At 36.0% G+C, this 27,608-nt stretch overlaps 2 protein-coding genes across 5 annotated transcripts; both read left to right on the top strand.

Annotated features, from left to right (window-relative positions):
- The first annotated feature begins 1,378 nt into the window (after window positions 1-1,378).
- On the top strand, window positions 1,379-7,075 carry LOC111889989 (mediator of RNA polymerase II transcription subunit 15a). 3 transcript variants are annotated; one of them, XM_023886139.3, is made up of 13 exons: window positions 1,379-1,537; window positions 1,649-1,736; window positions 2,275-2,423; window positions 2,521-2,632; window positions 2,719-2,839; window positions 2,911-4,182; window positions 4,261-4,331; window positions 4,410-4,484; window positions 4,579-5,772; window positions 5,844-6,194; window positions 6,320-6,520; window positions 6,605-6,693; window positions 6,775-7,075. In XM_023886139.3, the coding sequence occupies exons 3-13, from the start codon at window positions 2,302-2,304 to the stop codon at window positions 6,983-6,985; spliced, it is 3,819 nt and encodes a 1,272-aa protein (XP_023741907.2). In that variant the 5' UTR covers window positions 1,379-1,537; window positions 1,649-1,736; window positions 2,275-2,301; the 3' UTR covers window positions 6,986-7,075. The 3 variants fall into 3 exon arrangements, with proteins under 3 accessions (XP_023741907.2, XP_042758500.2, XP_023741908.2); XM_042902566.2 differs by having other exon boundaries at window positions 2,264-2,423; window positions 4,270-4,331; XM_023886140.3 differs by having other exon boundaries at window positions 2,264-2,423.
- A 14,160-nt stretch (window positions 7,076-21,235) lies between these two features.
- Window positions 21,236-27,011, top strand: LOC111889993 (mediator of RNA polymerase II transcription subunit 15a). Of its 2 annotated transcripts, XM_052764293.1 has the most exons (15): window positions 21,236-21,426; window positions 21,896-22,047; window positions 22,359-22,470; window positions 22,675-22,774; window positions 22,853-22,905; window positions 23,036-23,110; window positions 23,446-23,797; window positions 23,925-23,977; window positions 24,095-24,169; window positions 24,391-24,831; window positions 24,925-25,293; window positions 25,370-25,657; window positions 26,204-26,368; window positions 26,461-26,549; window positions 26,646-27,011. In XM_052764293.1, exons 2-15 carry the CDS (start codon window positions 21,923-21,925, stop codon window positions 26,854-26,856), a joined length of 2,508 nt encoding a protein of 835 aa, XP_052620253.1. In that variant the 5' UTR covers window positions 21,236-21,426; window positions 21,896-21,922; the 3' UTR covers window positions 26,857-27,011. The 2 variants fall into 2 exon arrangements, with proteins under 2 accessions (XP_052620253.1, XP_052620252.1); XM_052764292.1 differs by having other exon boundaries at window positions 24,391-25,293.
- Window positions 27,012-27,608: the final 597 nt, after the last annotated feature.

Raw genomic sequence — 27,608 nt, 5'->3', positions numbered from 1 at the left:
TCCAATTACCCATATTCTTCCTGAAAATTGTCCAGATGAACAAAAAAAAAGAACAAAAAAAACACCTAGAACAAATTGTTGAACACGTCAATTCTCAATGGAGATGGAGAAAAGAGAATGAGGAATCATATCTAAGGTTAGTCTTCTCCATCTGTTTTCAGATATGTTTGTCTTCTCCATCTGTTTTCATATCTATTTGTGTTATTCATCACTGTCAGGATCAACACCACACCCTTCTCAGTTCATCTTCACCATCTGTGGCTCGATTTTCAGTGTCACCGAAAAACCCACCCCAACCACACCCTCCACTCCTCCAATACCATGGTATCAAAAGACGAAATAGAGGGCATATCGAATAAGGGAGAAAGAAGAAAACGAAATCATGAAGACGAAATCAGATCGAGCTCGTGGGTTCTTGGGCTCTTCATCTGAACACATAGACGATGATCTGAAGACGAAACGACAGAGGAAAAAACCCTGAATCGAAATCTGCTTCTCTACCTCATCTCTCTGACGATAGTCTTCAGTCGTGAGCTCATGTCTCCGATCTCCTCCTCAGACAAGAACAGATCTGAGCCAGTGAAGTCTGAAATTCTTCTTCAGATTTGTCGATCTGAAACCCCTCCTCCTCTTCATATCCAGTCAACTAACTTTCTTTCATCTTTTTTATTCCTGTAAACAACCATCGAAGCATAAATCCAATTACACATAATCGATTTCCATATGAAGATGAGGGATGAACACCTAATAATCAATTTCCAGAAATTTAGAACACCCACACGCACTCTTAAATTGATTTCCAGAAACACGAACACACAATTTTAGTTTTTGATTCGAATTTAGGAATCTGATTCTTAAGTTACCCCTGAAAAAAAAACTCACAATTGATTTCCATTGAGTTATGATTTAGAAAAACCCAAATGAAAACGAGATTGAAAAGATACCCAGATGAGATATTTTCTTCAAAAGGAGAGAGAGAGAGAGAGAGAGAGAGAGAGAGAGAGAGAGAGAGAGAGAGAGAGAGAGAGAGAGAGAGAGAGAGAGAGAGAGAGAGAGAGAGAGAGAGAGAGAGAGAGAGAGAGTTTTAATTTTTCTTTTAGTCAGAAAAATATTTAAATAAATAAAAAACTAAAAAAAACAAAAAGCAAGGGCAAAATCGTCTTTATAAAAAAGTTTAAAGTAAATTGGACCAAAACCTCAGTAAAACAAAAAATTTAAACTTGATGCTAATCCAAACTTTTTTGAATTAAAGGGACAATTTTAAGAAAACCAATTTTGTCTATTATTTTTATGACTATTACGGTAAAACCTTATAAAAAAACACGCTAGTTTGGTCATTTTCTATAAGTTAAACCCAGATGCACAGGTGTATATATATGTTCGTCTTGGACTCCATCGATCATTATTGCAAGCCTTGTGAGTTGTGTTCAAACTTTTATCCCAAAATTCAATTTCTTGTCTCGATCCATTTTGTGTTCACCCTCCCGTCGGTGTAGGGATCATCTTCCACGTCTCCATCACCGGCGACCATTTCACGGTAACCTTTTGCAAATTGACTGTTCCTTGCATCCAACTACACGCAAATTGGTTCAATTTCTTCCTTATACTGGATCGTTTACTTTTGAAAATTGTTGGATTATGATTTCAGATAGAGAGGAAGAAAGAACGACTACGTCCATATGCTTGGTGTGTGCTGGGTAACAAAACCCTAATTCTAAGAATTAGGCATCTCTCAAGTATGTACGCTATATAATTGCCGGCCCTCTTTTTACTCAATCAAACAGGAACTTTAACCTTGCCACTATCATAGAACTAGTAATTGGGTGTGCCGATGTTAAATTTAGTAGTAATCAATTGCAAAATCGATATGCTTTTGTTGTAAATACAACACCGATTTTTTACTATTTATATAACAATTTTGTTTGATTTGAAAACCTAAGAACTCGTGGGATGCTGCGCATCAATTTTGAAGCTTAAAGCCTAGGAACCGTGGAAATTTGGAATTAAATCTGTCCCACAGCTTACCTGATGGATGGATTTGAAATTTTCAAAAATATGTGTGGCACACTATATACATAGATGTATGCATCCATTTCTTTCTTATTCTACTTAATGGGTGCACATCCTGTGCGCATCCAGACACCTGAACTTATTGTGTGCACAACACTCAAACCTTTACTTAACCCTTGTATGGGTGCTTCATATTTGGAAACTAAGTACCTTTCTAATTTTTCTAAATCGTCTCTGATAGTTGCAAATATAGTTGTATTTTAGGGCTGAAAATCAATAATCAAATAAGAGATGGATAGTAATTGGAGGGCTGGTCAGAGTGCAAGTGGTGGTGTTGGTGACTCCTCTATGGAATCTGGTGATTGGAGGGCTCAACTGCAAGCAGACTCACGACAAAGGATTGTGAACAAAATGTGTGTATACATATACACATCATTCTCTTATATTTACATATTTTATGTTCCATATATAGTAGTAATCTTATCTCTGATCCATGTTATGATTACATAGAATGGATACCTTGAAGAGACATCTTCCCTTCTCTGGACATGAAGGGCTACAGGAACTTAAGAAAATAGCTGTGAGATTTGAAGAGAAAATTTATACTGCTGCAACAAGTCAGGTTTGTTGTCTTTTCCATGATATGATGTTCCACACATGTTCTAAGGTACTTTGTGACCTTAAATTTTCATTTAATTTGGTTTGCAGTCTGATTACTTGCGGAAGATATCCTTGAAGATGTTGACTATGGAAACCAGATCACAAAATCCTATGCCAGATGCTATGCAGTCAAACTCTGGTGCTAATAGTGTAAACCCCTCAGATCCAGGTATTTCTAAATAGACTATAGTCTTCTTCTTCTTCTTCACTTTTTCCTAATGTTCTTTGTTTGTTAAACAGGCTCTCAAGTCATGCAGCAAGTCAACAGCCAAGGTCAACCACTTCCTATTCCTGTCCCCTCTAATCATCCTCAACAAAACCAGCAACTTTTGTCACAAACCATGCACAATAACCTCGGCTCATCTGGAATCCAAGGTTCTTCTAGCTTGTCAGCTGCAATGCCACCTGGCACTGGCTTAGCACAATCTACAATTTCAAATGTTTCCAGCCAAAATCCAAGCTTGCAGAACATTCAAAATATGTCAGGGGTTCAAGTTCAACAAAATTCTGTAGGAAATACAATGGGCCCCAATAATTTTGCAAATCAAAGACAAATACAAGGAAGACAACAACAACAACAACAACAACAACTTGCTCCTCAACAACAACAACAACAACAACAACAACAGCAGCAACAACAACAACAACAACCAACTCAAAACTCTCATTATCTTTATCAACAACAGTTACAACAAATGGCAAATAAGAAGCTCCAAGTTCAGCAAGGCAATATTGCACCAATGCAACAAATTCAGCAACAACAACAACAACAACAGCAACAGAATTTGTTGCAGCCATCTGTCATGCAACCAACAATGATGCAATCGGTTCAAAATCAACAGTCAGTTGTACCACAATCTAGTCAGCCTTTAATGAACCATCAACAATCTGCTCTAAGACAACAAAGACAGCAGCAAGTACAAGTACAAGTACAACCAACACAGCAGCAAGTACAACCAACACAGTCAAATCCAATGGGGCAACAACCGAATGCTACAAACATGCAACAAAACCAGCTCATGGGACAACAGAATACCTATTCAGACATGCAACAGCAACAGAGGATGTTAGGTCAACAAAATAAGCCACAACAGCATCTGATCGGTCAACATAACAATCTTTCTGGTATGCAACAGCAACATATTGGTCAAAGTAGTCAATCAGGTGGTCAACAGCAGTTGCTTGGAACTCAATCTGGTAACTCTGGAATGCAACAACACATGATGCAATCCAAGATTCCAGTTCAAGTTCAACAACAGAATCAGCAAAATTCAGGGAGTTTATTGCCAAATCAAGTTCAACAGTCTCAGCCACAGTTACAGCAGCAAGTGATGCCACATATGCAAGCACAGTCAGGCCAGGTAGGCGTGGGTATGCAACAACAGCCAAATATGATGCAGGGGAATATGCAACAAAGGCTTCCAACAGCAGGTGGATTTCAGCAGCAGAATGTAATTGATCAACAGAAACAGCTTTTCCAACAACAGAGACCTATGCAAGAGGCTTCATCAAGTAATGTTTTTATTACATGTGATTGTTTTAAAATATATTATTGTATTTCGTGATGCTAATCTTGTAAATTATTTGTAGCATCATTAGATTCGACAGCTCAGACGGGTAATGCAAATGGTGGAGATTGGCAAGAGGAAGTCTATCAAAAGGTGATGTATATGATGAGTGAGTTGTCAGAATAGGGCAATAGGCTATAGAACCTGAAGTTATATTTTTTGGGATTACAGATAAAAGCTATGAAGGATCTGTATCTACTAGATTTAAATGACATGCACCAGAAAATTCTTGGAAAATTACAGCAGGTAAGTAATTACTTGATTTTTTCAAACTCCAATAAATAAATATGTAAAAGTACATTGCTATTTCTTGCATTTAACAAAAAACTTTGTTGTCCAGCATGATTCTCTTCCTCAGCAACCGAAGAACGAGCAACTTGAGAAGCTAAAAGTATTCAAAAACATGTTGGAACGTTTCATGGCATTCTTACAGATCCAAAAGCACAACATTTTAGCCAATTATAAAGACAAACTGAGTACTTATGAGAAGCAGATTGTCCATGTCATCACCTCAAATCGCCGGAAACCCGCCCCCACACAACAACAACAACAACCACAACAACAACTTCCTCCACCACATATGCAATCACAATCACAACAAACACATGAAAACCCAATGAGTTCCCAAATGCAAACGGTCAATCCGGTCAACTTACAGGGAAACTCACAGCAAAATGGAAATCCCATGTCTTCTCTAACCGGGGGTTCAAATCCTCAACAAACTATGATGAATTCAATGCAGCCCACTTCTAGTCTTGACCCTGGTCAAAGTATGAGTGGGAGTGGGTCCCAACAAATGAACATGAATCCCATGGGTACCCTACAGCCGAACCCAAACATGCTTCATATTAAACAACAAGAACAGCTTCTTCAAAGCCAACAACTGAAGCAATTTCAAAATCGCCAAATGCAGCAACAATTCCTTCAGAAACAACAACTCATGCAACAACAACAACAGCAGCAGTTCAGACAACAGGGGACTCAAGTTAACCAGATGACTCAGCTTCATGATACTGGTGGTGATATCAAACTCAGACAACAACAACAACAACAGCAAATGGGCGGTGTGAAACCGGGGACTTTTCAACAGGTGGCGGGACAGCGGGCGGGGTACCACCAGCAAATGAAGCCAGGTGGCAGTCCGTTTTCACCTCAGTTAATCCCAGGTGGCGGGTCCCCACAAATTTCTCAACATGCATCTCCACAGATTGATGGACAGAATATGTTTAAACCTGCTAACTCGCCTTTTACTGTTCCTTCACCTTCAACTCCTGGAGCTTCTCCTCTGCCAGGGGAGTTAATGAGTGGTGTCGGTGTGTCATCTTTGACCAATGGTGGAAACATTGGACATGGACATGGGCAGTTAAGTGGGGCAGTGTTGACTAGTCAAAATCTTTCTATTGGGACACCTGGCATTTCGGCTTCCCCTTTGCTTGCTGAGTTTACTAGTCCAGATGGAAATGGTGTTGTGGCTTCGATTGGGTCCGGGAAGTCTAGTGCTGCAGAACAGCCTCTTGACAGATTACTCAAAGTGGTAAGTTTGTAAATTGCAAAAAGTTATAAAATAAATTTCACCATTTAACTAGTAAAAGTTTTGGTTGACAGGTGAAATCAATTTCATCGAATGCATTGAGTTCATCTGTTGATGACATTGGTTCAGTGGTGAGTATGATTGATAGGATTGCAGGATCAGCACCAGGTAATGGATCAAGAGCTGCAGTTGGTGAGGATTTGGTTGCCATGACAAAATGTCGGCTTCAAGCAAGAACTCTCGTCACTCAAGAGGGAACAAATCCCAATGCCATTAGAAAGATGAAAAGGTTCACAAGTGCAATGCCTTTAAATGTTGTTTCATCTGCTGGAAGTGTGAATGATAGCTTCAAACAGTTGACTTGTGCTGAGACTTCAGAACTTGATTCAACTGCATCTTCTGCAATCAAAAGGCCCCGCATTGAGGTACTCTTTTTATTAAACAAGTAATGATAGATTTTTCAAACTACAATTTTGTAATGAGAAGAAAACAAATCAATGAAAGTTGGTTGCTATGTAACCCTGATATTTCATCTTCTGTAATGTTACAGACGAACCATGCCCTTTTGGAAGAAATAAAGGAGATAAACCGAGGACTCATAGACACTGTGGTGGACATTAGCGCGGAAGATGTTGACCCTGCTGCAGCCTCAACAGCCTCTGAGGGAGCCGATGGAACTGTGGTTAAATGCTCCTTCAGTGCAGTAGCTCTTGGTCCAAACTTAAAGTCCCAATATGCTTCTGCCCAAATGGTAAGTGTTATCTCATAATAGCAACCTACTTTTTTTTTTTTTAATTTAATTATCTAAAAATTGTTTTGTTGAATCTCATAATAGTCACCTATTCAACCTCTACGATTGCTTGTTCCTGCAAATTATCCAAATTGTTCTCCAATTCTCTTGGATAAGTTTCCAGTTGAAATCAGGTAATAACTAATTCTGTTTTAGTTAGGGAAAACAGCATTATTTTCAAGGTGAAATGACATATTTGACCTTTGTGATTGCAGCAAGGAATATGAGGATCTATCAGTGAAGGCGAAATCAAGGTTCAGTATATCTCTAAGAAGCCTGTCACAACCGATGTCACTTAAAGAAATTGCAAGGACTTGGGACATTTGTGCACGTGCTGTTATCTCTGAGTATGCTCAGCAAACTGGTGGTGGTACTTTCAGCTCTAAATATGGTACATGGGAGAACTGCTTAAGTGTAGTAAACTAGTAATGTATTTCTTTTGAAGCTAAAAGTGTTCTTATTACAAAAAACTACTGATGTTGTTTGATTGCATCTGTCTACAGTTACTTTTGCTTATTTGTTATGGTTGCATATTTAAGAAAAAAAAATATATCATCCAGATGTGTAGAGTTTTTGGTTTTATGAAATTGTAAGTAGTATATATATCAAACTAAACGTTGCTTATGTTTAGGAGGGTTAGAGGTTGCAATTTTATTTTAGTTTCTTTTTCAAGTGGGTGGTAGAGTGCGCCTTTTTATGTTACTAAAACTGTTGCATTTTTGTCACATTCTATAAAAAGTTGTGATTGTTCTCTTCAAAGTTCTCATGTTATGTTAATCATTATATTATATAGAAACAGACGAAATATGATGGAATGGAAACTGTGGACTAGAACTTACTAGTTGTTTTATATCCATACATTGTCTTACGATATTCAACAGAAAAAAGTCGATTTTAGTCGACTTTATATCCATGCATCGTGTTATGATATTTTGCAGAATAAAATCAATGATATATTATCATTGTCTTGAAGTCCTTGCAATATCTATGTTGCATAAGTACCATTTTTATCAGTCTTGAAGTCAAGTCCTTGCATTATTTATGTTAGCATAAAGTAGATCTTACTTAAGGCTATATAGTTGGACTAGTTGAAAATAGACATGTATAGGTTATGTTGTATGTTGTTTTCATCCGCAGTTGATCTTATATCATTGGTTCTGTAAGTATGGTGATTATAGTGGTTTAGTCTTCTTATAAATGTATAATCAAAGTTGTTTTGGTTCTATAGTTATTGATAAGATGGACCAGATTGTTTTTAAGGAAATAAAGTTAAAAGGAATAGCAATGCGCCTAAAACTTTTGCAATACATTTTCAGGCTTCGAGTTTTAATAAAGTTAGATATATTGTAAATTACTAACCATAAGTGTGGTCACTATATACATCTGTGAGGTTACTAAGTTATTCCAGAATTTACAATTAAATATCATAAGTATGACATTATTAGGCTGTGCGTGGAGGAGACAACGTGACACCACCACAATGCTATTATGGCTGGAGGAACACCATTCATGCTTCTTGTTGCTTGTTATGTTAAAACTTGTTTTCTTTGTAACTTGGCTCAGCGCACCCTTCTTCTCTCTTTCTTCCTTTGTTTTTCTTCTTTCTTGACCTTATAACAACATTAAATGCTTGGAACACCACCCCCCAAAAAATGATGGAGAGAAGAAGAATATTGATGCTTACCTGGCAACGTAAATGCTTGGAACCATACGAATCAGTCTTAGAGTTTAATGGGTACTCTAATCTTTTGGGTATAAAGGTGGTTGGTCCCAACAATATCAATTTCTATGACAACTTGGACCCCCTTCCCCATCAACAAGATTAGTTGAAGAAAACTAAGGGGTCTTTGTGAGGAAGGTCATGACACATATGTTCTGTTTTGTCTTCTAAGTTATGCATCAAGAAGAAGACATAATAAATGTATGCATTTTTTTTATATCTTGGTGATTCAATAATATGGTTTCAATTTATGGTTTGAATATTTTTTGCAACACTTTTGTCCCACGCATTACTTGAACCCTCTGATGACACATTTCCACCAACATAACATCTGATACAACTATGCTACAAATCATTTAGTAAAATAGGAGATACATAATATGTAAATATACCCATCTTATGATGGTGGGAGTCAATCATTCTCACCATCCTAACCCACATGTCAACTCATTACCACATCAACTTTTATTCCTTCTCCCACTTCCATCCCTAACATCCCCCAACCTACACAATTAATTGTTTTTTGGTTTATGGAATGGACAATGACAAATCTTTCACTCGCACATAAATTCATCTTTTGGAAAAGCTTTCAATTTATAGAGCTTGCGATACTCACTTTGTTTCGACTTTAAAATATTGACCTCAAATCTTCCACTCGCACATAAATTCATTTTGTAACATCCCAAAACAGTGATAAAATGTTTCATTTTTAAATTCATTAATTCCATACATCATATGTCTCAGAAATAACCATGATACAAATTATCCAAAACATCAAAATAACAGTAATCATAAGTGCAGAAACATAAGACAAATGTGCCATCATGTTGGGCCCTTCTCTTTCGTATCGGAAATACTTGAAACTATAAACATAAATTGTAAGCACAAAGCTTAGTGAGCTTCCCCAAAATACCACATGCATCATACACATGAACAAATATACCATCATGTGGCTGTGTCGAGTCTGTGTCAACTCCCGGGTTCGTATCAACCCCAAGTCCTTAATGACTCCATGAAACAACATGTAGTTGTGTTGAGTCTGTATCAACCCTGAGTCCATAATGACTCTGAGCTCGAATTGGCTCCATGCATATAACATACATTCATATCAATAATAGTCATATAAACACATACATACTACATATACAAATCAGTAGGCCGGTATTGGTACCTTTGACCCACCAGCATGGTGAGAAGACTCACCTCACAGAAAATGCTCAACTACTACCGCTCTTACCGACAAAAAATGCACCATCTATTCAGTTAAACCAGATAAACCCTTAGCTCTTCCTCCAAACTAGGTGACTGACAAAAACTCAACTCAAGTCAAAAGTCTACGGTCAATGTAGACTTTAGTCAGCCGCCACGTCGTGGCCACCTATGGCCATGTTGTGGCCCTCTAGTAACAGTCTGTCATGATTTTACCCACCGTCACGCCGTGGCGACCTATTGTCACGCTGTGGGCACTAGGTTTTCAGCAACTTAATGGGTTAGGTTGCTTTTTGCGATCCTAAGAGCTCCAAAGCTCATATCTGGTCCGAAACCAGGTCTAGAAGGATAAAGTTTCCAAGTTTATCTGTTAAGACCACTCAAAAGGTCAAAATCTCAAACCCTATATTTCAAATAGGCTAAATAAGACATGACTTTCCCTATTAAACACTTATTCCGAAAAGTCCATAACTCATTTACTCCAGATCAGTTTCTATTATCAAAACCAACACAAAAGTTGTTGCTTTATAGACATGCATGTCCAATGCATGACTTGAAGCCATAGTAAGTCAAAATAAGGGTTTTTCCATGGAAATCATGCATGGATCAAAACCCAACTAGAAACCATATCCAAACCAACAATCATGTCAAATGTCCCATAGATTCATAAAGTTGCAAACTTTGTGAGATCCCATCACTCCAACCCACAAGAACATGAAGATTTAGGGACAAAACATAAGATCTAACAACCTATCATGATAAAAATCAAGTCTTGGACACTTACAAAGGTACAGAAGAGTGCCAACACAAAGGATGACAACTAGCTTGCTGAATCTTAGCTCACTTCTTCTTCTTTCTTCCTTCAAAGAACACCAAAAGGACTCATTCCTTTAATAAGGGAGCAAAACCCAGAAAATAGGGTTCGCCACTTGCCAGCTGCCACGTCGTGGCCTATACTGCTACACCGTGACGACTTAAATGAAATACGCGAACTAAGCTAGACTTGCCACATCGTGGCACCTCTCTACCATGCCATGACAAACCTTAAAAATGCCAAAACTGAAAATAATATAAAGTACCTCGGGATCCAGGTGTTACAGATTTTTTGGTTGTAGATGCAATTAAATTTTGGTAACTTTTGCCTATAAATCCTTCCATTTGGAGTTCATTTGATGCTTATATCAATCTAAATCTCCTTGGTTGAAGTGTTTTAGAGCTCTTTCCCAAAAAGGCTCAAATATTTGTTAAATTCTTCGGTCATAGTTTTCCAAAATGTTGATATAAGCCTTCGCCAACCCCCTTTTTTTCGGTCCATTTTTTTTGGCTTTCTATGCGTTGTGAGCTGTTGGGGATGGGTCGGGGTTCCTCGCTTGATTCTTCATTTTGGCTTTAAGGGTTGGGTTCATCACTTGATTATTCAGATTCTTCAATCTTCGCGTTAAACATCATATAATTTGATGCTTCAGGGAGTAGAATATTAGAATTGGGTTTTCAGAATGCATTGTGAATAGTGGAATTGTGAAGCTTCTTAGATAGCTGAAATTGGTTAATCGTTTGGTGCATCGGTAGTTTGTTATATATGATTGTGAGAGAGAGAGAGAGAGAGCGAGCAATGAGTTGAATACCGTGTGAATCAATGAGTTGAATACCATGTGAATCTTGGTTTTTAACAGGTAGTGTTATCCGTGGTATCGCGGTACCACATTGAGCAGGGGCAGATTTAGGGTGGGTCACTAGTGGCACCGGCAACTCCTAACTTTTCCGGACGCAGTGGAAAATTTTTCGAATTTTTTTGAAAAATTTATTTTATTATCGTGCAACCCCTGACTTTCCCGTGACACCCCTACTGTGAAATTCTGCGTCCGCCCCTGACCTTGAGCCCGAAGCCAATCTGCATTGACTCCGTCCATCTTTATAGAACAACTTTCAAAAGCCAGAGCCGGCCCAAGCCCAGGGCGAGCTGGGCAATGGCCCAGGGCATCAATTTATAATGGGGCAGCAATTTTTCAAAGTCTCTTATAGGTATATTTGGGCCATGAAGATTAGTCCAGCAAAATCCAACCGGTTCAAGGCTTAAGAGGGCAGCGGATTCTTGGAGCGGATTCTTGGAGACCTAGTACACGCTATCCGACTCTTCGATCTAAACATCCAGTAATTGAAGATGAAGAACACGAGGCATCCTTTCTTGAGAATGGAGATGGACATGGACGATAACAGTTTGAAATCAATATTTAGACTTTTAGTCTATCGGCTATCGCCATTGGCCATCGCATTCGCATACTGCCCTGTCTCTCTCTCTCGCCAATCGCCATCGTCTACTTCTTTCTTTGATTCTTTCTTTCTAGTTTCCTGAATCGTCCTCTATTCAAAGGTGTATACAGAGCTATTGATGAACCGGCCCTGTGATGAATTCGTCCTCATAAGCCCTAAGGTCCTAACTGTTGGATTAGTGTCTAAGTCCATAACTATTTTGGTATATACTTGACCCGATTATGAGCATGGTCCTTTTGGGTTGCCTTCACCATAGCAATATGTAGGATGATTTAAGGAGAGAAAGGTTTAAATATGATTTATTAATATATTATGAGAATAATATATTAAAGGAGAAATCATATTGTTTAATTAATATTAGTCAAGAATTAATTGTTAATTAATTTTGTGGCTAAAAGAGATTAATTAAATTCAGGGGACTGGACTGCAATTATTGGATAATTGAGTTATTGGGCTAAGGAATGCTAAAGAAACAAGGGGTGAACGAAATTATGATGGAAGCCCATCATATTTTCGTCCATGGCCTTATCCAGAAGGTTCCATGGGCTGCTTAGAGTTTAAGCTGTCCATTAGGGTTTTGACTGAAACCCTAGCAGCCCACACAAGTATATAAAGGACCCCTCAGGCTCCCAAAAAGTGGACAACTGATTCTCTAGGGTTTCCAGCCGTTTTTGGTGCCTCCCCTCTATTCTCTTCTTCATCCAAGTTGCATAAGGTGTTTGTGACTCCATTAGAGGTGCAGCATTTGAGGCACTAAGCTTTTGAAGCCAATTCAAGCAAGGATTTGATTGTTATTGCTATATAACAATCAAAGGTAATTCTATAAACCCTAATTCAGTTTATGATATGTTAGATCTAAGTTTATTAGTCTTGGATTCAAAGCATGTACAATAGAGAAACCTAGATCCAAGCATTAGGGTTTGTATGAGCACATAGGATTGTTCTTATGCCTAAAACCCATCAGTGGTATCAGAGCCTTGATTGGTTTCAGTTGTATGTGATGCTTAACTGCTTTATTTACTGAAAAAACGTTTTTTGGCCTCTGCCCGACCTGACTCGGCGAGTCAGTGGAGGAACTCGGCGAGTCTGTCCCTGACTCGGCGAGTCCAGTCCCTGACTCGGCGAGTCCAGGGGTCAGACAGAGGGAATTCCAGGTTTTTGCTGCTGTTTTGACTTGGATTTGATACCTAATTCGTTTTTTGAAGTTAAAATCCGATTTTTATCTTAAATTAGTGATTATCCTTGCCAAAACAATAGATAATTTCAAATCTTTTAAATAATAGTTTGTTTATATGATAAATATGGATTATTTCAAATTATTTGGTAATTATCTAATGACTAAAATAAGATTAGGTCAAATATAGATAATTGTGAAATTAATTGTTTAATTTGAATTATTTGTTATTTGATCCCTTATGTTTTGAAATGTTTCAAAACTTGCCCTCAAGTTTTTTTGGAATTTAAAAGTTAATTAAAAGGTAATTTTGAAATGTTAAATTCTAAAACCCTAGTATTTTGAAAAGTTCAAATCACACCCTTATGGTTTTATTAATTAATTAAAGTGTATAATTAAAAGTGATTTAATAAACCCATAAAGTTTTGGTTTATATTTAATTAAATTAAAAGCATAATTTTACTAAATTAAACCACCTAGTGTTTTAAAAGTGTAAAATACACCCTATACTATATATAACATTAAAAGTCTAATATTATATCTATGTATGAGTAAACAGTCAGTCTTACCGTTAGTAGGCCTCATTCACGAAGCTGGTCTATAAGGGGTGTTTAAGGAAATTGCCTATAAAATGGCGATTGAATGAGTATCCACTCTTACCCACCGCACTCTTGACTAGTGGAGGGTCGTTAGCCGAACGGGTAGGATAGGACAGAAACCTTCCATTATAAGTATAATGAAGTACAAAGTAACTAAATGCTTTTTCAAATTCCCAAATCATAGTTACTTTAGAAAAAATGTGAAATTGTATGCTAATCCATAGAATTACACTTCGTACCCCTGTCAAACGTTAGTGGAGCGTGTGTGGTTAACCGGCACACTAATTTGGGGATGACATTGGTAGCGAAGGGTGACTCGATGTTTGTCATAGATCAATGGAGCGTGTGTGGCTAACCGGCACATTGATTAGGTGATTGTAGCATTGGGTGCACCACGTGATTCGTATGGTTATTCACACCTTGTTTGTGATCCTCGGCATCCCAGTCACAAATAGTAGGGCATAATCGAGATTAAACATGCCATTGAAAAGTTCAATGAATCTCAAAAGATCTAGGAGTTTCAATTCATTTAAAACTTAATCTTCCTTTTCGTTTTTCATGGTGGAAATTGGTAATTCATCATTTACCTACCTTCAAATATTCTGCAACTAGATTACGGCATCCCTTTTCTAGGGTGTAGGATATTGTGTTGGATCCTAGCCTTATTAACTCATTTGGGTGTTTTATTAAGGACTCAATCAACTTAACTTGAATTTTCTCCCGTTTTGTAGATGTCTAACTCTAACCGTGGTATTCCCGAATCCCAAGGAAAAAGTGTTCCAAATGAAAGTGAAAGCTTGAGTCAAAGTGAAGGATTACTGTGGACCAGCTTGATTTCACTTCCTCCTCTTCCTCCCATTGTTCTCCCTAGCCCTAATGATCGAAGACTTGAAAGGTTCAAGATCACCGAATCCCTGTTGGAAATGGAACATCAAGATGGCAAACCCGTGTGTGCTCACATCCTAGGGATAAAATCACACATTGATAGGTTGATTATGTTGGGTGCGTCTATCTCAAATAAGTTGGCTATGGACTGGGTTCTTCAGTCACTCCCTGAATCATATGATAAGTTCATTATAGAGTATCATATGATGAAACTTGACGCAACCCTCATTGACTTGACTTATATGCTTATTGCTGCCGAATCAGAAATGATTTGGCGAAGTAATGGAGCATATTTGTCTGATAACTCAACCAACCATGCTTCCATGGACACCACATGTTCCAGCTGCCAAGGAAAGGGACAATGGATACGAAGCTGCCGAAAGGACCTGAAGAATCTAAGAGATGGGAGAGTCGATAAGTATGGCTCTACTTCAGGTATAAAATCCACTATCTGACTCCATTTAAATTCCTATTCTTTATTCATAATGTGATAAGATTACATTTGCATGTTTTGCAGGATTAGAGAAAAGAGAGGAAGTCTAATGGAAGAGCAAGATGAGTCTAATCATGAAGAAATGGATTTCGATCGCATGGATTCGAAGATCAGATTTTGAGCTTAGGAAGTTATGATAGATTTGTTAGGAGTATATGATTACATAGTTTTTCATTTGAATTTTTCATTGTAAGGACATGTTTTCCGCTGTTTTATGAATAAAATAAATTTTGGTTTTTATCTTATTTGTTTATCCTTGCAATGAAATATATGGAAAATTGATGTTTATGTACTTCTATCATTAGCAAAATGGATTTGATTCTTAATTATGTTATTTGTGGAAATGTCAAAAGTTTACCAAATAGGGAGAGTTTCTCATCGCCCAAGTTTCAAGTGGACAGAAACTTGGAATCATGCAATGTGTATTGCATGATGAATGAAAAACTTTCACATTTGGGAAACTTAGACTAATTCTTTGGCAAAGTGTCAATTAAAGGACTAGGAGATCGAGTACACTAGGTCGTACGTTGATCAAGTCTACCACAAGAGTGACAAAGATATTCGTCATGATTTACTAAAGTTTAGTAAATATGGTTATACTTATAAGATTGAGTATAATTCTGAGTTAACTGAAATAGTTTCAATCAATAGCAGAACGAATAAGAAGAATCAAGAAGGCAGAAAGATAAAAGTTTCTCCATTCTAAGAAGAAGGGAGAGTACCTTTTATTGTGTTTTATGATGAAGCCTTAATGATTAAGAGCCATATCTCAATTGATCCTCTAAGTGAGTCTTAGTGCATTTGCATGTCTGAGAAGAGGAATCAAGTATTGTAGAAATGGTTAAATCAATAAGTCAATCATACTTCGTTCCAATATCAAGTCTTAGAGTCAAGATTGTGACATTGAGTGAAAAGTCTTAAGTAGGTTTATAACACTCATCAAATGTGGAACTTGGAAAAGTTTTCTTATTCTTTCACATTTGAAATTGGTAAGTTGTGCTGTCTTGGATAAGACAAAGACCAACTAGGACCAATTATGTGAAGTGTTTTGTCTTGATAAGAACTACACTAACTCTTGAATATTTGCTTTGTCAAGAAATGTTTCTTGACAAGAGAATCTTATATGTCAAAGAGTCAGTGGGAGTCTTAATGGTCTTGAAAGGTTTCAAGAACAAATCAAGAATAAACCTTATCGATCATCACTAGCACACGACTTGAGGTTTACAACCTATCGTGCAGACATTATTTTGTTTCTATGTCATTCCAATTGAGTTAATTGTGTATGTGAGTTCTATGAGTTCTCATTTGAATGCATACTAGAGCCTTAGTCGATGGAAAGTACATTGATATGTAAGGACAAATTACTAAACTACTTGGAAGACATGGTGGGCACTCGTGTTACCATAAGGCAGAAATCAAGATTAAATAAAAAAAGTTCAGTCCATATGAGCTTGGATTTGTCACAAACTTTGGTTTTGGCAAATTCACATGGATAGGAACTCATACACCATAAAATCTAAGTGTCATAAGATTCCCTCCTTCATGAAAATGACTGTGAGGAAATACTTCCACTAAGAGAGGTTTTAAGAAGATAGCGATTGTGAAAATTGTATTCTCACATTCGATTATGGTTACGGCATCCCTTTCCATAGTTCGAATTGTGAGATCTGGCAATTAGTTTGAACATTTGGAACTTAGTAACATAAGTTCTAGATTGTTTAAACACACATATGAGCTATCTAAGGCAAAGGTGTATAAGTTTAAGAAGCTTAGATAAAGGCTTATCGAAGCATCTGGTATTAGAAATATGAATTTCAGAAATTCAATAGGCATTGTTTTCTGGAAGTTCATTTGTTTTCTGAATACATGTCAAGGCTAGTGGGAGCATAAGTGTTGTGCTTATATGATAATCATCATGATAGTGGGAGCATAAGTGTTATGATTGTATGATTATTATGGCAAGTATTGCAAGTTAGCAATATTAATTATAGAAAAACAAAGATTCAATTTGCAAAGTTGCATGGGTTGAAAAGTTTTTTTGATATAATTAAGGGAAAGAATATTATACTGCATTTCAAAATCTAAAGCTTAGATTGAGAAATTTTAACATTTTCAGTCAAAGGATACATTGTGTGTTCTTAAAATTCGATTATGATTACGGCATCCCTCTTCATAGTTCGAATTGTGAGAACATGACACATAAAATATTATGGCAAAAGATTGGTAAAGTATCATATCTTTATGTAAGACATTATGCATCGTGTCCCATACGCTTCGGGTATAGGATCGATTGTAAATGCTATAATATTTACCATTCTAAAATTTTTCCAAATGTCTAGCGCATTAAGAGGGAAAAAGGGACTAGAATTGGTTTTGACTAAAATAATTAAACAACTATCAAAGGACGATCCAAAGTTCGCTGAAGATTGGTTGCTTGTGAGTAGTTGGGAGTATGGTATTGGATGGACCATATCGACATTATTATGAATAGATAAGATTCTATTAAGGATGAGTTGTCATATGGCAAATGTGGAAATGTTTCCATATTGAGAGTTGGATATTGAGAGTCTATGCCTAGATTAGAAATTTTTATGCAAGAAGGATGTTCAAAGGAATGTACTTTGAATGTGAGACTTCACATCTATGGAATTGTCTTGTAACAATTTCTAAGGAAGTACTTTGTAATTTCATTAGCCAAGTCTTGGTGACTTTTGTGTTATGACTTTACGAAAGGATCGTTGCGTAAAATGTTAGAATCTAGCATATTCTAGTAGTGGCAAGAACCTTGTGTTCTTACACTAACAATGGGGATTGATGAATTGTGAAATGAGAATCATTGGAAAAGCTTTCAATTGTTCTATTTCACAAAGCATGGACCATAGGAAACAAGGTGTGCATGCTTAGAGCATGGGACAATTGTTGTTGTAATTCAAGTAATGAGTTGACTATCCGAAACATTAAATGATAATAATGAGTAATCAATATGGTGGTTAAATAGAAGTGTTTTATTTACTCTCACAAGTTTGGGGCCATATAGGATTAAGTATTATTGTTATGTTTCAGTTTGCATGATTTGACTTCCAGAATAACTAGGTTATTCAAACATCCACAGTCGGTCATACGTTGGGGGTAGGTATGAATAAAGACTGTCATGAATCTGTCTGTAGATTGTCTGAAGTGTTTAGACATAGCACAAGTTTGCTGCAGAGTTCATGAGTGCTTTGATAAGATTAGAGTATTGGATTAAACCCACGCTCACTTGGATCACTTCATGGTTTTATCACGAGTGATTAGTGAGACGATAATATTGTATATTCTTGAAACCGAGACGTGTGAGTTGTTATTTGTTGGTCGGTTACACATTGATAATAAGTAAACGCACCAGTAACTTGGTGTTATAAAACTTATTGTTGTGTGTGATTCGATCAGTAAATGCAAGCGAGCATATGAGTCGACGTTTATCCATTCCTTTTACCCAAAGTAGGATAAAAGCGATATCTGTGGGCCTCTCGATGATTTAGTGATGACACCTAAGCGCTTGGCCAAGCCGGGACTAAGTTGATGTGTTCAATTATAGTCTGTTGTCAGTCGTCATAAATCGGAAGTCGGGAAACAGTATAGAGAGAATGATTGAAATTCATGTCTTTTGTCTATACGATATCTTGAGAATGGAGGAGTATATAATCCCTTATCTAGAGGACATGCTATTTGATAAGATCAGAGTTGACAGCGGCTTTTGAAAGCTACGATTGCTGATCAGGTTCTGAAGTCATACGGAAAATAGTTATTAGACTTATCCAAGTGGGAGACTGTTGGATTAGTGTCTAAGTCCATAACTATTTTGGTATGTACTTGACCCGATTATGAGCATGGTCCTTTTGGGTTGCCTTCACCATAGCAATATGTAGGATGATTTAAGGAGAGAAAGGTTTAAATATGATTTATTAATATATTATGAGAATAATATATTAAAGGAGAAATCATATTGTTTAATTAATATTAGTCAAGAATTAATTGTTAATTAATTTTGTGGCTAAAAGAGATTAATTAAATTCAGGGGACTGGACTGCAATTATTGGATAATTGAGTTATTGGGCTAAGGAATGCTAAAGGAACAAGGGGTGAACGAAATTATGATGGAAGCCCATCATATTTTCGTCCATGGCCTTATCCAGAAGGTTCCATGGGCTGCTTAGAGTTTAAGCTGTCCATTAGGGTTTTGACTGAAACCCTAGCAGCCCACACAAGTATATAAAGGACCCCTCAGGCTCCAAAAACATGGACAACTGATTCTCTAGGGTTTCCAGCCGTTTTTGGTGCCTCCCCTCTCTTCTCTTCTTCATCCAAGTTGCATAAGGTGGTTGTGACTGCATTAGAGGTGCAACATTTGAGGCACTAAGCTTTTGAAGCCAATTCAAGCAAGGATTTGATTGTTATTGCTATATAACAATCAAAGGTAATTCTATAAACCCTAATTCAGTTTATGATATGTTAGATCTAAGTTTATTAGTCTTGGATTCAAAGCATGTACAATAGAGAAACCTAGATCCAAGCATTAGGGTTTGTATGAGCACATAGGATTGTTCTTATGCCTAAAACCCATCACTAATGCCTAATCAATCCAGTAAGTTTTTTCTAATCTTTCAAATTTCTTACATAACCTAATTGAAAATTTCTTGCATAACTCCTAAGTCCTAATCCAGTAAGTTTTTGAAATTTCAATTTTTTATATAGCGAGAAGTGAACTTTCCATTCAACTCATCCGATCCAAGATAGCAGACTTACAGTGTTAAGGAAACTGGATTACAATAAGCCTCATTAATTTTACAGGTAATTTTTTTCTTTCTTTTTCTTCTACTGCTCTTGCTTTATGAAATTATGATCAAGTTAAGTTTTTGATTTTGATTGTTTTTATATAATCTGTAAAGCTGATAAGTTATGTATATGTCTATTGTTGAATCTGATATAGTATGTATATTGTTGAATCTGATATAGTGATATGTACATTGCGATATATATGAATTCTGTTTTTGATTTTTCTGAGATGCGATATGAATTCTGATTTTGATTTTGTTGAGATGTTAATTTAGAATTCTGAATAATTGGATGAATATAATCTGTTGATTTTTTTAAATTTTAATTTTTGAATAATCTGATTGTGTTTTTGATTTCTGAATAATATGTTAATTTAATTTCTGAAAATCTAAAAGATACTATTTTTTGTTTAGGTTGTGGATACATTGTTAACTTCAGGTTGTGGATCTGGATTGCTAATCTCACGGATTACTAATCTCAGGTTGTATCCTTCTTTGTTATTACTACATCTTTTTGATTTTTAATTTTTGTTGTGAAGTTTAAATACGTTTCCTAGAAAACAACCATCTGGTGCTCAAAATAGGAAACGAAAACGAAAAGAACAGGATCTTACTAATAAATTACAAGGATCTTTAAATAAGTATTTTGTTAGAAATGAAAATAATGATGAAAATACTAATGATGTTGAAACTAATGATTTTGTTGATAATTCTAAAGGTCCAATTGAAACTTCTAATGAACCTATTGAAAATTCTAATGATCATGAAAATAATGACATGTTTCCCAATGTGTTGGTGACATATTCAAATTATGTAGTTTGCAAAGGAGATGGACATGTTTCCCAATGTGTTGGTGGCATATAAGATTTTGTTGACGGTACCGGTCACAGTTGCTTCCGCGGAAAGAAGTTTTTCGAAATTGAAGTTATTGAAGTAATATCTTCAAATTACCATGACTCAAGAAAGATTAAATGGATTAACAATTTTGAGTATTGAAAGTCAATTCCTACGAAGTGTTGATTATGATAAAATAATAGATGTTTTTGCTTCAAAAAATGCAAGGAGACATTGTTTTAGATGAATTTTATGTATATTTTTGTTTGTATAACCTTGTTTTGGTTTGATTGTAAAATTTAGTTCATTTTTACTATTTTTTAAATAAATAAAAACATTAGTTTAGAATCTCGCCCTGGGCATTAAAAATCAATAGACCGGTCCTGTCAAAAGCGATTCTAAAATCACGTAACCAACAATTAAGTTCTTCTCTATAATATGATTGGATAAAATGTAGAACATTTTGTATGAGTTGGACAAAAAGAAAATAAAAATTCAGATTGAAAGAAGAAAAAAATTTGTTTTTATTATTTTATAAAAGCTCTGGTTTTTAAGATTACCATAGCCACGTGACACAAGTCGCAAGGAATCAATCATCTTATATCTGAACTGTGGGCGGTAAAAGTAAATTTGATCGTGTAACTATATTAATGAGAAAAAGTTGTCTCCGCGTTTTGAGCTCTTCTACATCATTTCCATTTCCATTTCCATTTCCATGTAAATTGTAAGCCATAGTTTGCAACTGCTACGTCTACGACTTCTTTTTGCGTTCACTGTCTCTCGTTGAAGTAGGATCGATCATCTTTCACGTCTCCGTCACCGGTAACCTAATGCGATTTGACTCTTCCTAACACCCGATCACCCGCAAGTTAGTTCATTCTCTTCCTTATACTCGATCGTTTACTTTTCAATTGTTTTGGATTTATCATTTTCAGATAGAGAGGGAGAAAGAACGATCACATATGCACTGCGTACCAAAACCCTAATTCCAACTCTTTAATTGCTGACACTCTTTTTGCAAAATCATTCAGGAACTTCAAGCTTACTAGTTGTAGATTGCTGAATTCGAAACCTCTACGTATTTCTTACTGCAATTTTCAATCATATGCTCACCTCCCAATTTTGATGTCTTCTATGTTATAAAACACATATTATATTGCTTAATTACCCTTATTTGAATGATTTTCTCGTGAATAGTGTTTCTTTAATTAGTATCATGCAAGTTATGTATATCATGCTTCTAGGTTCTAATGTTAATAGGAAGGAGCGCTTCTTTTATGATTTTTCTCATTATTGTTAAATCATTTCTGACTGTTGCAAATATACTTCTGTTTTAGGAGTGGAAATCAATTATCAAATAGGAAATGGATACAAGTAATTGGAGGCATATTGACGATGGAAGTGGCGATGTTGGTGACTCCTCTATGGAATCTAGTGATTGGAGGGCTCAACTGCAAGCAGATTTAAGGGAAAGGATGGTGAACAGGATGTGTGTATTTACATCCTTCTATTAAATTTCATGATTCTGTGTTTTAAGAATCTGATTACGCTAACCTGCTTAAAGTCTTACATTAACTATGATGATATTAGCTGTTGGGAATTTGTTGTTAATAGTGTAGCCTTATGTGTAGAAATATAGTCTCATATTAGTTGGATTATCCAAAAAATAGCAATCTCACTTACATTGCTTGATGTGGCTGGTTATATATACCTTCTTTTGATTCCCAAAATCATGATTTTAACCTGAAATATCTTGTTAATACTTTCATCTTTTGACTGAAAAATGCTAATTTTACATAGATTGGATGCCATGAAGATGCACCTTCAGGTCTCTGGAGATGAGGGGCTACAGGAGCTTAGGAAAGTAGCTGTGAGTTTTGAAGAGAAGATTTATGCCACTGCAACAAGTCAGGTTTGTTGTATTTTCTATTTGTTGATGTTCTTTATTTTTGTAGTTTTTGCTTTTGCTTAGTGTAATGAAGATTTTACAGGAGTCATTATGTCAAGATGGAAGTATTTATTAAATAAATAAATACTTCCATTGAAGTGAAATCATGTTTGCCATATGTTGTAAGGTACTTTGCAATCTAAATCATGTAACTCATTTGGTTTGCAGTCTGATTATATGCGGAAGACATGTTTCAAGATATTGACTATCGAAACCAGATCACAAAATCCCATGCCAGATGCTAATAGTGTAAACAACTCAGATCCAGGTATTTTTAATAGACTTTGCATTATATAATGTATTCACTTACATTCCAATGATAAAGAAATTTATAACTCTTTTGTAGCATCATTAGATTCCACAAATGGTGAAGACTGGCAAGAGGAAGTTTACGAAAAGGTACAGTATACGAAATTACAATTCATTCAAGAAAGGGGAAGTATCTGATATCACAGTTTGCATCATGATTGTTTACAACATAAAATCTCTACAAGTAACCAAATCTTTTCTATATTCCTTGTGATTTCAGATAAAAATTATGAAGGATCTTTATCTACAAGATTTGAATGACATGCACCAGAAACTTGTTCGCAAATTGCAGCAGGTAAGTTCCATACACCCCTTATTTTTGCTACATGGTGGTGATAAACAGTGTTATTTAGGCTCTTTGAAAAATCTACTTTATTATATAATTGTATGTTTAATTTTCTTCTCATTGGGTATATTTTTTAAAGTATAATGCTATAATAGGAAAAACTGAAAGTAAAAAAAAAGGGTATACCACTATACCTCACCCATATGGATAGGATTGAACCTGAGACCTATTTTATGAAATGAAAGTAGGATCAATGCTATACGATAAACAAATCAATAAAAGCACTTAACTTTTAAAGACAATCTTTTTTGTATTTTAATTTGACGAAAGACACTGTTTTCCAGCATGATTCTCTTCCTCAGCAATCAAATAATGAGCAACTTGAGAAGCTGAAAGCATTCAAAAACATGTTGGAGCGTTTCATGGCATTCTTACAAATCCAAAAGCACAACATTTTAGTCAACTATAAAGACAAACTGAGTACTTACGAGAAGCAGATCATCCATATCATCACCTCAAACCTCCGGAAACCTGCCGCCACTCAGCAGCCACCACCACAACCACTTCCTCCACCACCACATATGCATTCTGTGCAACAAAATATCAGTATGAATGGTTCTCTACAGCAAAATTCAGTGAATGGGACTGCTGCCCAACAAGTAAACATAAATCCTTTGGTGTCACATAATGGGATAGGTATCCTTCAGCCACTTTTTAAAAAAAAAAAAAAAAAAAAAAAAAAAACTTGTTTGTTTGTTGCAAATTGCAATGAGCTAATAGTATGCAGATTTTAAATTTTTTGTTGCATTGTTATATTGGACAGCTCAGACGGGAAATGAAAATGATGGAGATTGGCAGGAGGAAGTGTATCAAAAGGTATTGTATATGAGATTACATATCTTTTAGAATTCAGATCAGATAAAATCTATTGAGGGATTTGCATCTGTAGTGTAATTTTCAGTTACTCCAAATTTGTTTTTATTTTGATTACAGATAAAAGCTATGAAGGATCTGTATCTACCAGATTTGAATGACATGCACCATAAAATTCTTAGCAAATTGCTACAGGTAAGTTAGTAGTGGCTCATATACATATCTTTATGGTTTTGTTGTAGTCCCATTGTGCTTTTCACTTGTTAAGGGACCTAATTTAGGACATTATACTTTGAAAATTTACTCCAATTATATCAGTGAAAATTGCTTTATATTTCATTGACATTGCTCTAATAAATCAATCAGTAAAAGTACATTGCTATTTCTTGCATTTAACAAAAAACTTTGTTGTCCAGCACGATTCTCTTCCTCAGCAGCCAAAGAACGAGCAACTTGAGAGGCTGAGAATATTCAAAAACATGTTGGAACGTTTCATGGCATTCTTACAAATCCAAAAGCACAACATTTTAGTCAGCTATAAAGACAAACTTAGTATTTATGAGAAGCAAATCGTCCATATCATCACCTCAAATCACCGGAAACCTGCCCCCACACAACAACAACAACCACAACCACCACATATGCAATCACAATCACAATCACAACAAACACACGAAAACCCAATGACTTCCCAAATGCAAACAGTCAATCTACAGCAAACTTCTCTATCTGGGGGTTCAACTTCAAATTCTCAACAGACAGGGATGAGTTCAATACTTGACTCGGTGAGTGGGAGTGGGGCCCAACAAGTGAACATAAATCCAATGGTGTCTGATGGGGCAATAGGTACCCTACAGGTGAACACAATCATGCTTCATATTAAACAACAACAACAACAACAGCTTCTTCGAAGCCAACAACTGAAACAATTTCAAAATCGCCAAATGCAGCAACAGTTCCTTCAGAAACAACAGCAGCAGTTCAGACAACCAGAAGGAAACCAAGTTAACCAGACGACTCAGCTTCATGATGGTGGTGGTGATATGAAACTCAGACAAGAACAAATGATGCCAGGTGGCAGTCTGTTTTCAACTCAGTTAATTCCAGGTGGTGGGTCCCCACAGATTGAGGGACAAAATATGTTTAAAACTATGCAATCTGCCAACTCCAACATTGGACATGGGCAGGCAGTGTTGACTAGTCAATCTCTTGCTATTGGGACACCTGGCATATCGGCTGAGTTTACTAGTCCAGATGGGAATGGTTCGATTGCTAAGTCTAGTGCTGCAGAACAGCCTATTGAGAGGTTACTCAAAGTGGTAAGTTTGTAAACTGCAAAAATATGTAATGTTTTTGAGAGACTGTAAAACTATTCTGTAATTGTTTGGTTGACAGGTGAAATCAATTTCATCGAATGCATTGACTGCTTCTGTTAGTGACATTGGTTCGGTTGTGAGTATGATTGATAGGATTACAGGATCAGCACCAGGTAACAGATCAAAAGCTGCAGTTGGTGAGGATTTGGTTGCCATGACAAAATGTCATCTTCAAGAAACATCTTTTGCCACTCAAGATGGAACCACTTCCACTTCCACTTCCACTTCCAATCCCATCAGGAAGAAGATGAAATGCTTTACAACTGCAATGCCTTTCAATGTTGCAGTCAAAAGGCCACGGATTGAGGTACTAATTTTTTTTCCCACTTTCTGCTTGATGCATATACAATGAGGGTATTTTGGTCTTTTAATAAAAAAATGGAAGAATGGAATTAAATGTGGTGAATCCCATCTTTCTCAGTCCATATCAACTTGATTTGTGACATAAATAGTAAGTTGGCATCTATGGCGGTTTTTTAACTTTGAGGAAGCCAGGATTTAGTAGACAGAAAACCATTGATGTAAAAGGTAGAGGGATAAGTGCACGGAATAGCAATTTACTTTTGTTTTTGTGTAGTATTGTATACTTATGGCATCCTTGTTTCATTTTTTATTTTTTTATGAAAGCATTGTACTTTAGAAAATCTACCCAGTTTTAGTATTATACTTTGAAAAATCAAACCGAATTATAGCAGTGAAAAACAGTTTGTATTTCAATGACATTTCTATAGCTGCACAGATTTTTCAAAGTACAATGTTGTAATACGAAGAAATCAAAGTAGCATGCTATGATAAAAGTTTGTTGCAATTTCTCGCATCTAACCCTAAAATTTCATCTTCTGTAATGTTACAGACAAACCACTCCCTTTTGGATGAAATAAAAGAGATAAACCGGGGACTCATAGACACTGTGGTGGATATTAGCGCGGAGGATGTTGACGGAACTGTGGTTAAATGCTCGTTCAATGCAGTAGCTCTCGGTTCCAACTTAAAGTCCCAATATGCTTCTGCCCAAATGGTGCGCATTGTCTCATAATAGCAACCTACTTTTTTTTCTTTAATCTTTTTTATTTAATTATCTAAAAATTGTTTTGTTGAATCTCATAACAGTCACCTATTCAACCTCTACGATTGCTCGTTCCTGCAAATTATCCGAATTGTTCCCCGATACTCTTGGATAAGTTTCCCATCGAAATCAGGTAATAACAGATTTATTTTAATTAGGGTAATGAAAAAAATACATTGCTTATATTGGTAGAAAGAGTTAATTACGTATTTGTCCTTTGTGATTGCAGCAATGAGTATGAGGATCTATCAGTGAAGGTGAAATCAAGGTTCAGTATATCTCTAAGAAGCCTGTCACAACCGATGTCACTTAAAGAAATTGCAAGGACTTGGGATATTTGTGCACGTGCTGTTATCTCTGAGTATGCTCAGCAAACTGGTGGTGGTACCTTCAGCTCTAAATATGGTACATGGGAGAACTGCTTAAGTGTGGTAAACTAACTAGTATGTATACTAATTGCTCTTTGAAGCTAAAAGTGTAATTATTGTTGCAAAGACTACTAATGCTGTTTGTTTGATTGTCTCTGTCTACACTTAATTTGGCTTATAAGGTTATGCTTGCGTGCGTATATAAGAAAAAAAAAACTATGAATCTATATTGATTTCTTTGCCTTCGCATATGTATATATTGTTCCCTTTTTGTTATAAGATTTGTAACAGTTGTATCACATTCTATAAGATTGGAATAGCTCTCTTCAAAGTGATCATGTCTGGTAATCATTACATTACTTGCTATAAAGGCCAGACAAACTTTTAGGACTACTTGGATCATGAGGATGAGAAAAGTATTTATGTATTTTGTGCAAACAAGTGATTTGAGGGCGAGTTTCATCAACTATCAAGTATTGTTTTGCTTTTTTGGGTAATTGGTTTCTTTTTAGATGAAATTGAAATTTAGATTTGTCAAAATATAGTACAAAAATGTTATGTTTTGCAATGCCCTATCTTAAGTAATGATTGAGACCCAAGGATTGATGTGTTCAGTATTGAAACTTTTATAGAACTTAATGTCAGTGTTTGTTTGTTACCTGTGATAAGACTTGATAGGATTGCATGAGAGCTTTTTAAAAGGGTTATTCTAAATGCACGAAAAAAACTCTATATACACGAACGTCACTTCATTTGTCAGGAGATTATTGATGTTCAATTTCGTTTTTAATATATTTTATAACTTTTCATTTGATACCTCTTAT

Source organism: Lactuca sativa, chromosome 5 (assembly GCF_002870075.4).
Source record: "Lactuca sativa cultivar Salinas chromosome 5, Lsat_Salinas_v11, whole genome shotgun sequence".
NCBI classification, from domain to species: domain Eukaryota; kingdom Viridiplantae; phylum Streptophyta; class Magnoliopsida; order Asterales; family Asteraceae; genus Lactuca; species Lactuca sativa.
Note: the sequence above shows the minus strand (reverse complement) of the source record. Positions and strands in the feature narration are given on the sequence as shown.

Coding starts and splice junctions, on each gene's coding strand:
- LOC111889989 (XM_023886139.3), top strand. CDS start 2,302: ATGGATAGTAATTGGAGGGCTGGTCAGAGTGCAAGTGGTGGTGTTGGT. Junction 2,424..2,520: donor CAAAGGATTGTGAACAAAAT/GTGTGTATACAT, acceptor ATGATTACATAG/AATGGATACCTTGAAGAGAC. Junction 2,633..2,718: donor ATACTGCTGCAACAAGTCAG/GTTTGTTGTCTT, acceptor TTTGGTTTGCAG/TCTGATTACTTGCGGAAGAT.
- LOC111889993 (XM_052764292.1), top strand. CDS start 21,923: ATGGATACAAGTAATTGGAGGCATATTGACGATGGAAGTGGCGATGTT. Junction 23,798..23,924: donor GGTGTCACATAATGGGATAG/GTATCCTTCAGC, acceptor TATATTGGACAG/CTCAGACGGGAAATGAAAAT. Junction 26,550..26,645: donor AAGTTTCCCATCGAAATCAG/GTAATAACAGAT, acceptor TTGTGATTGCAG/CAATGAGTATGAGGATCTAT.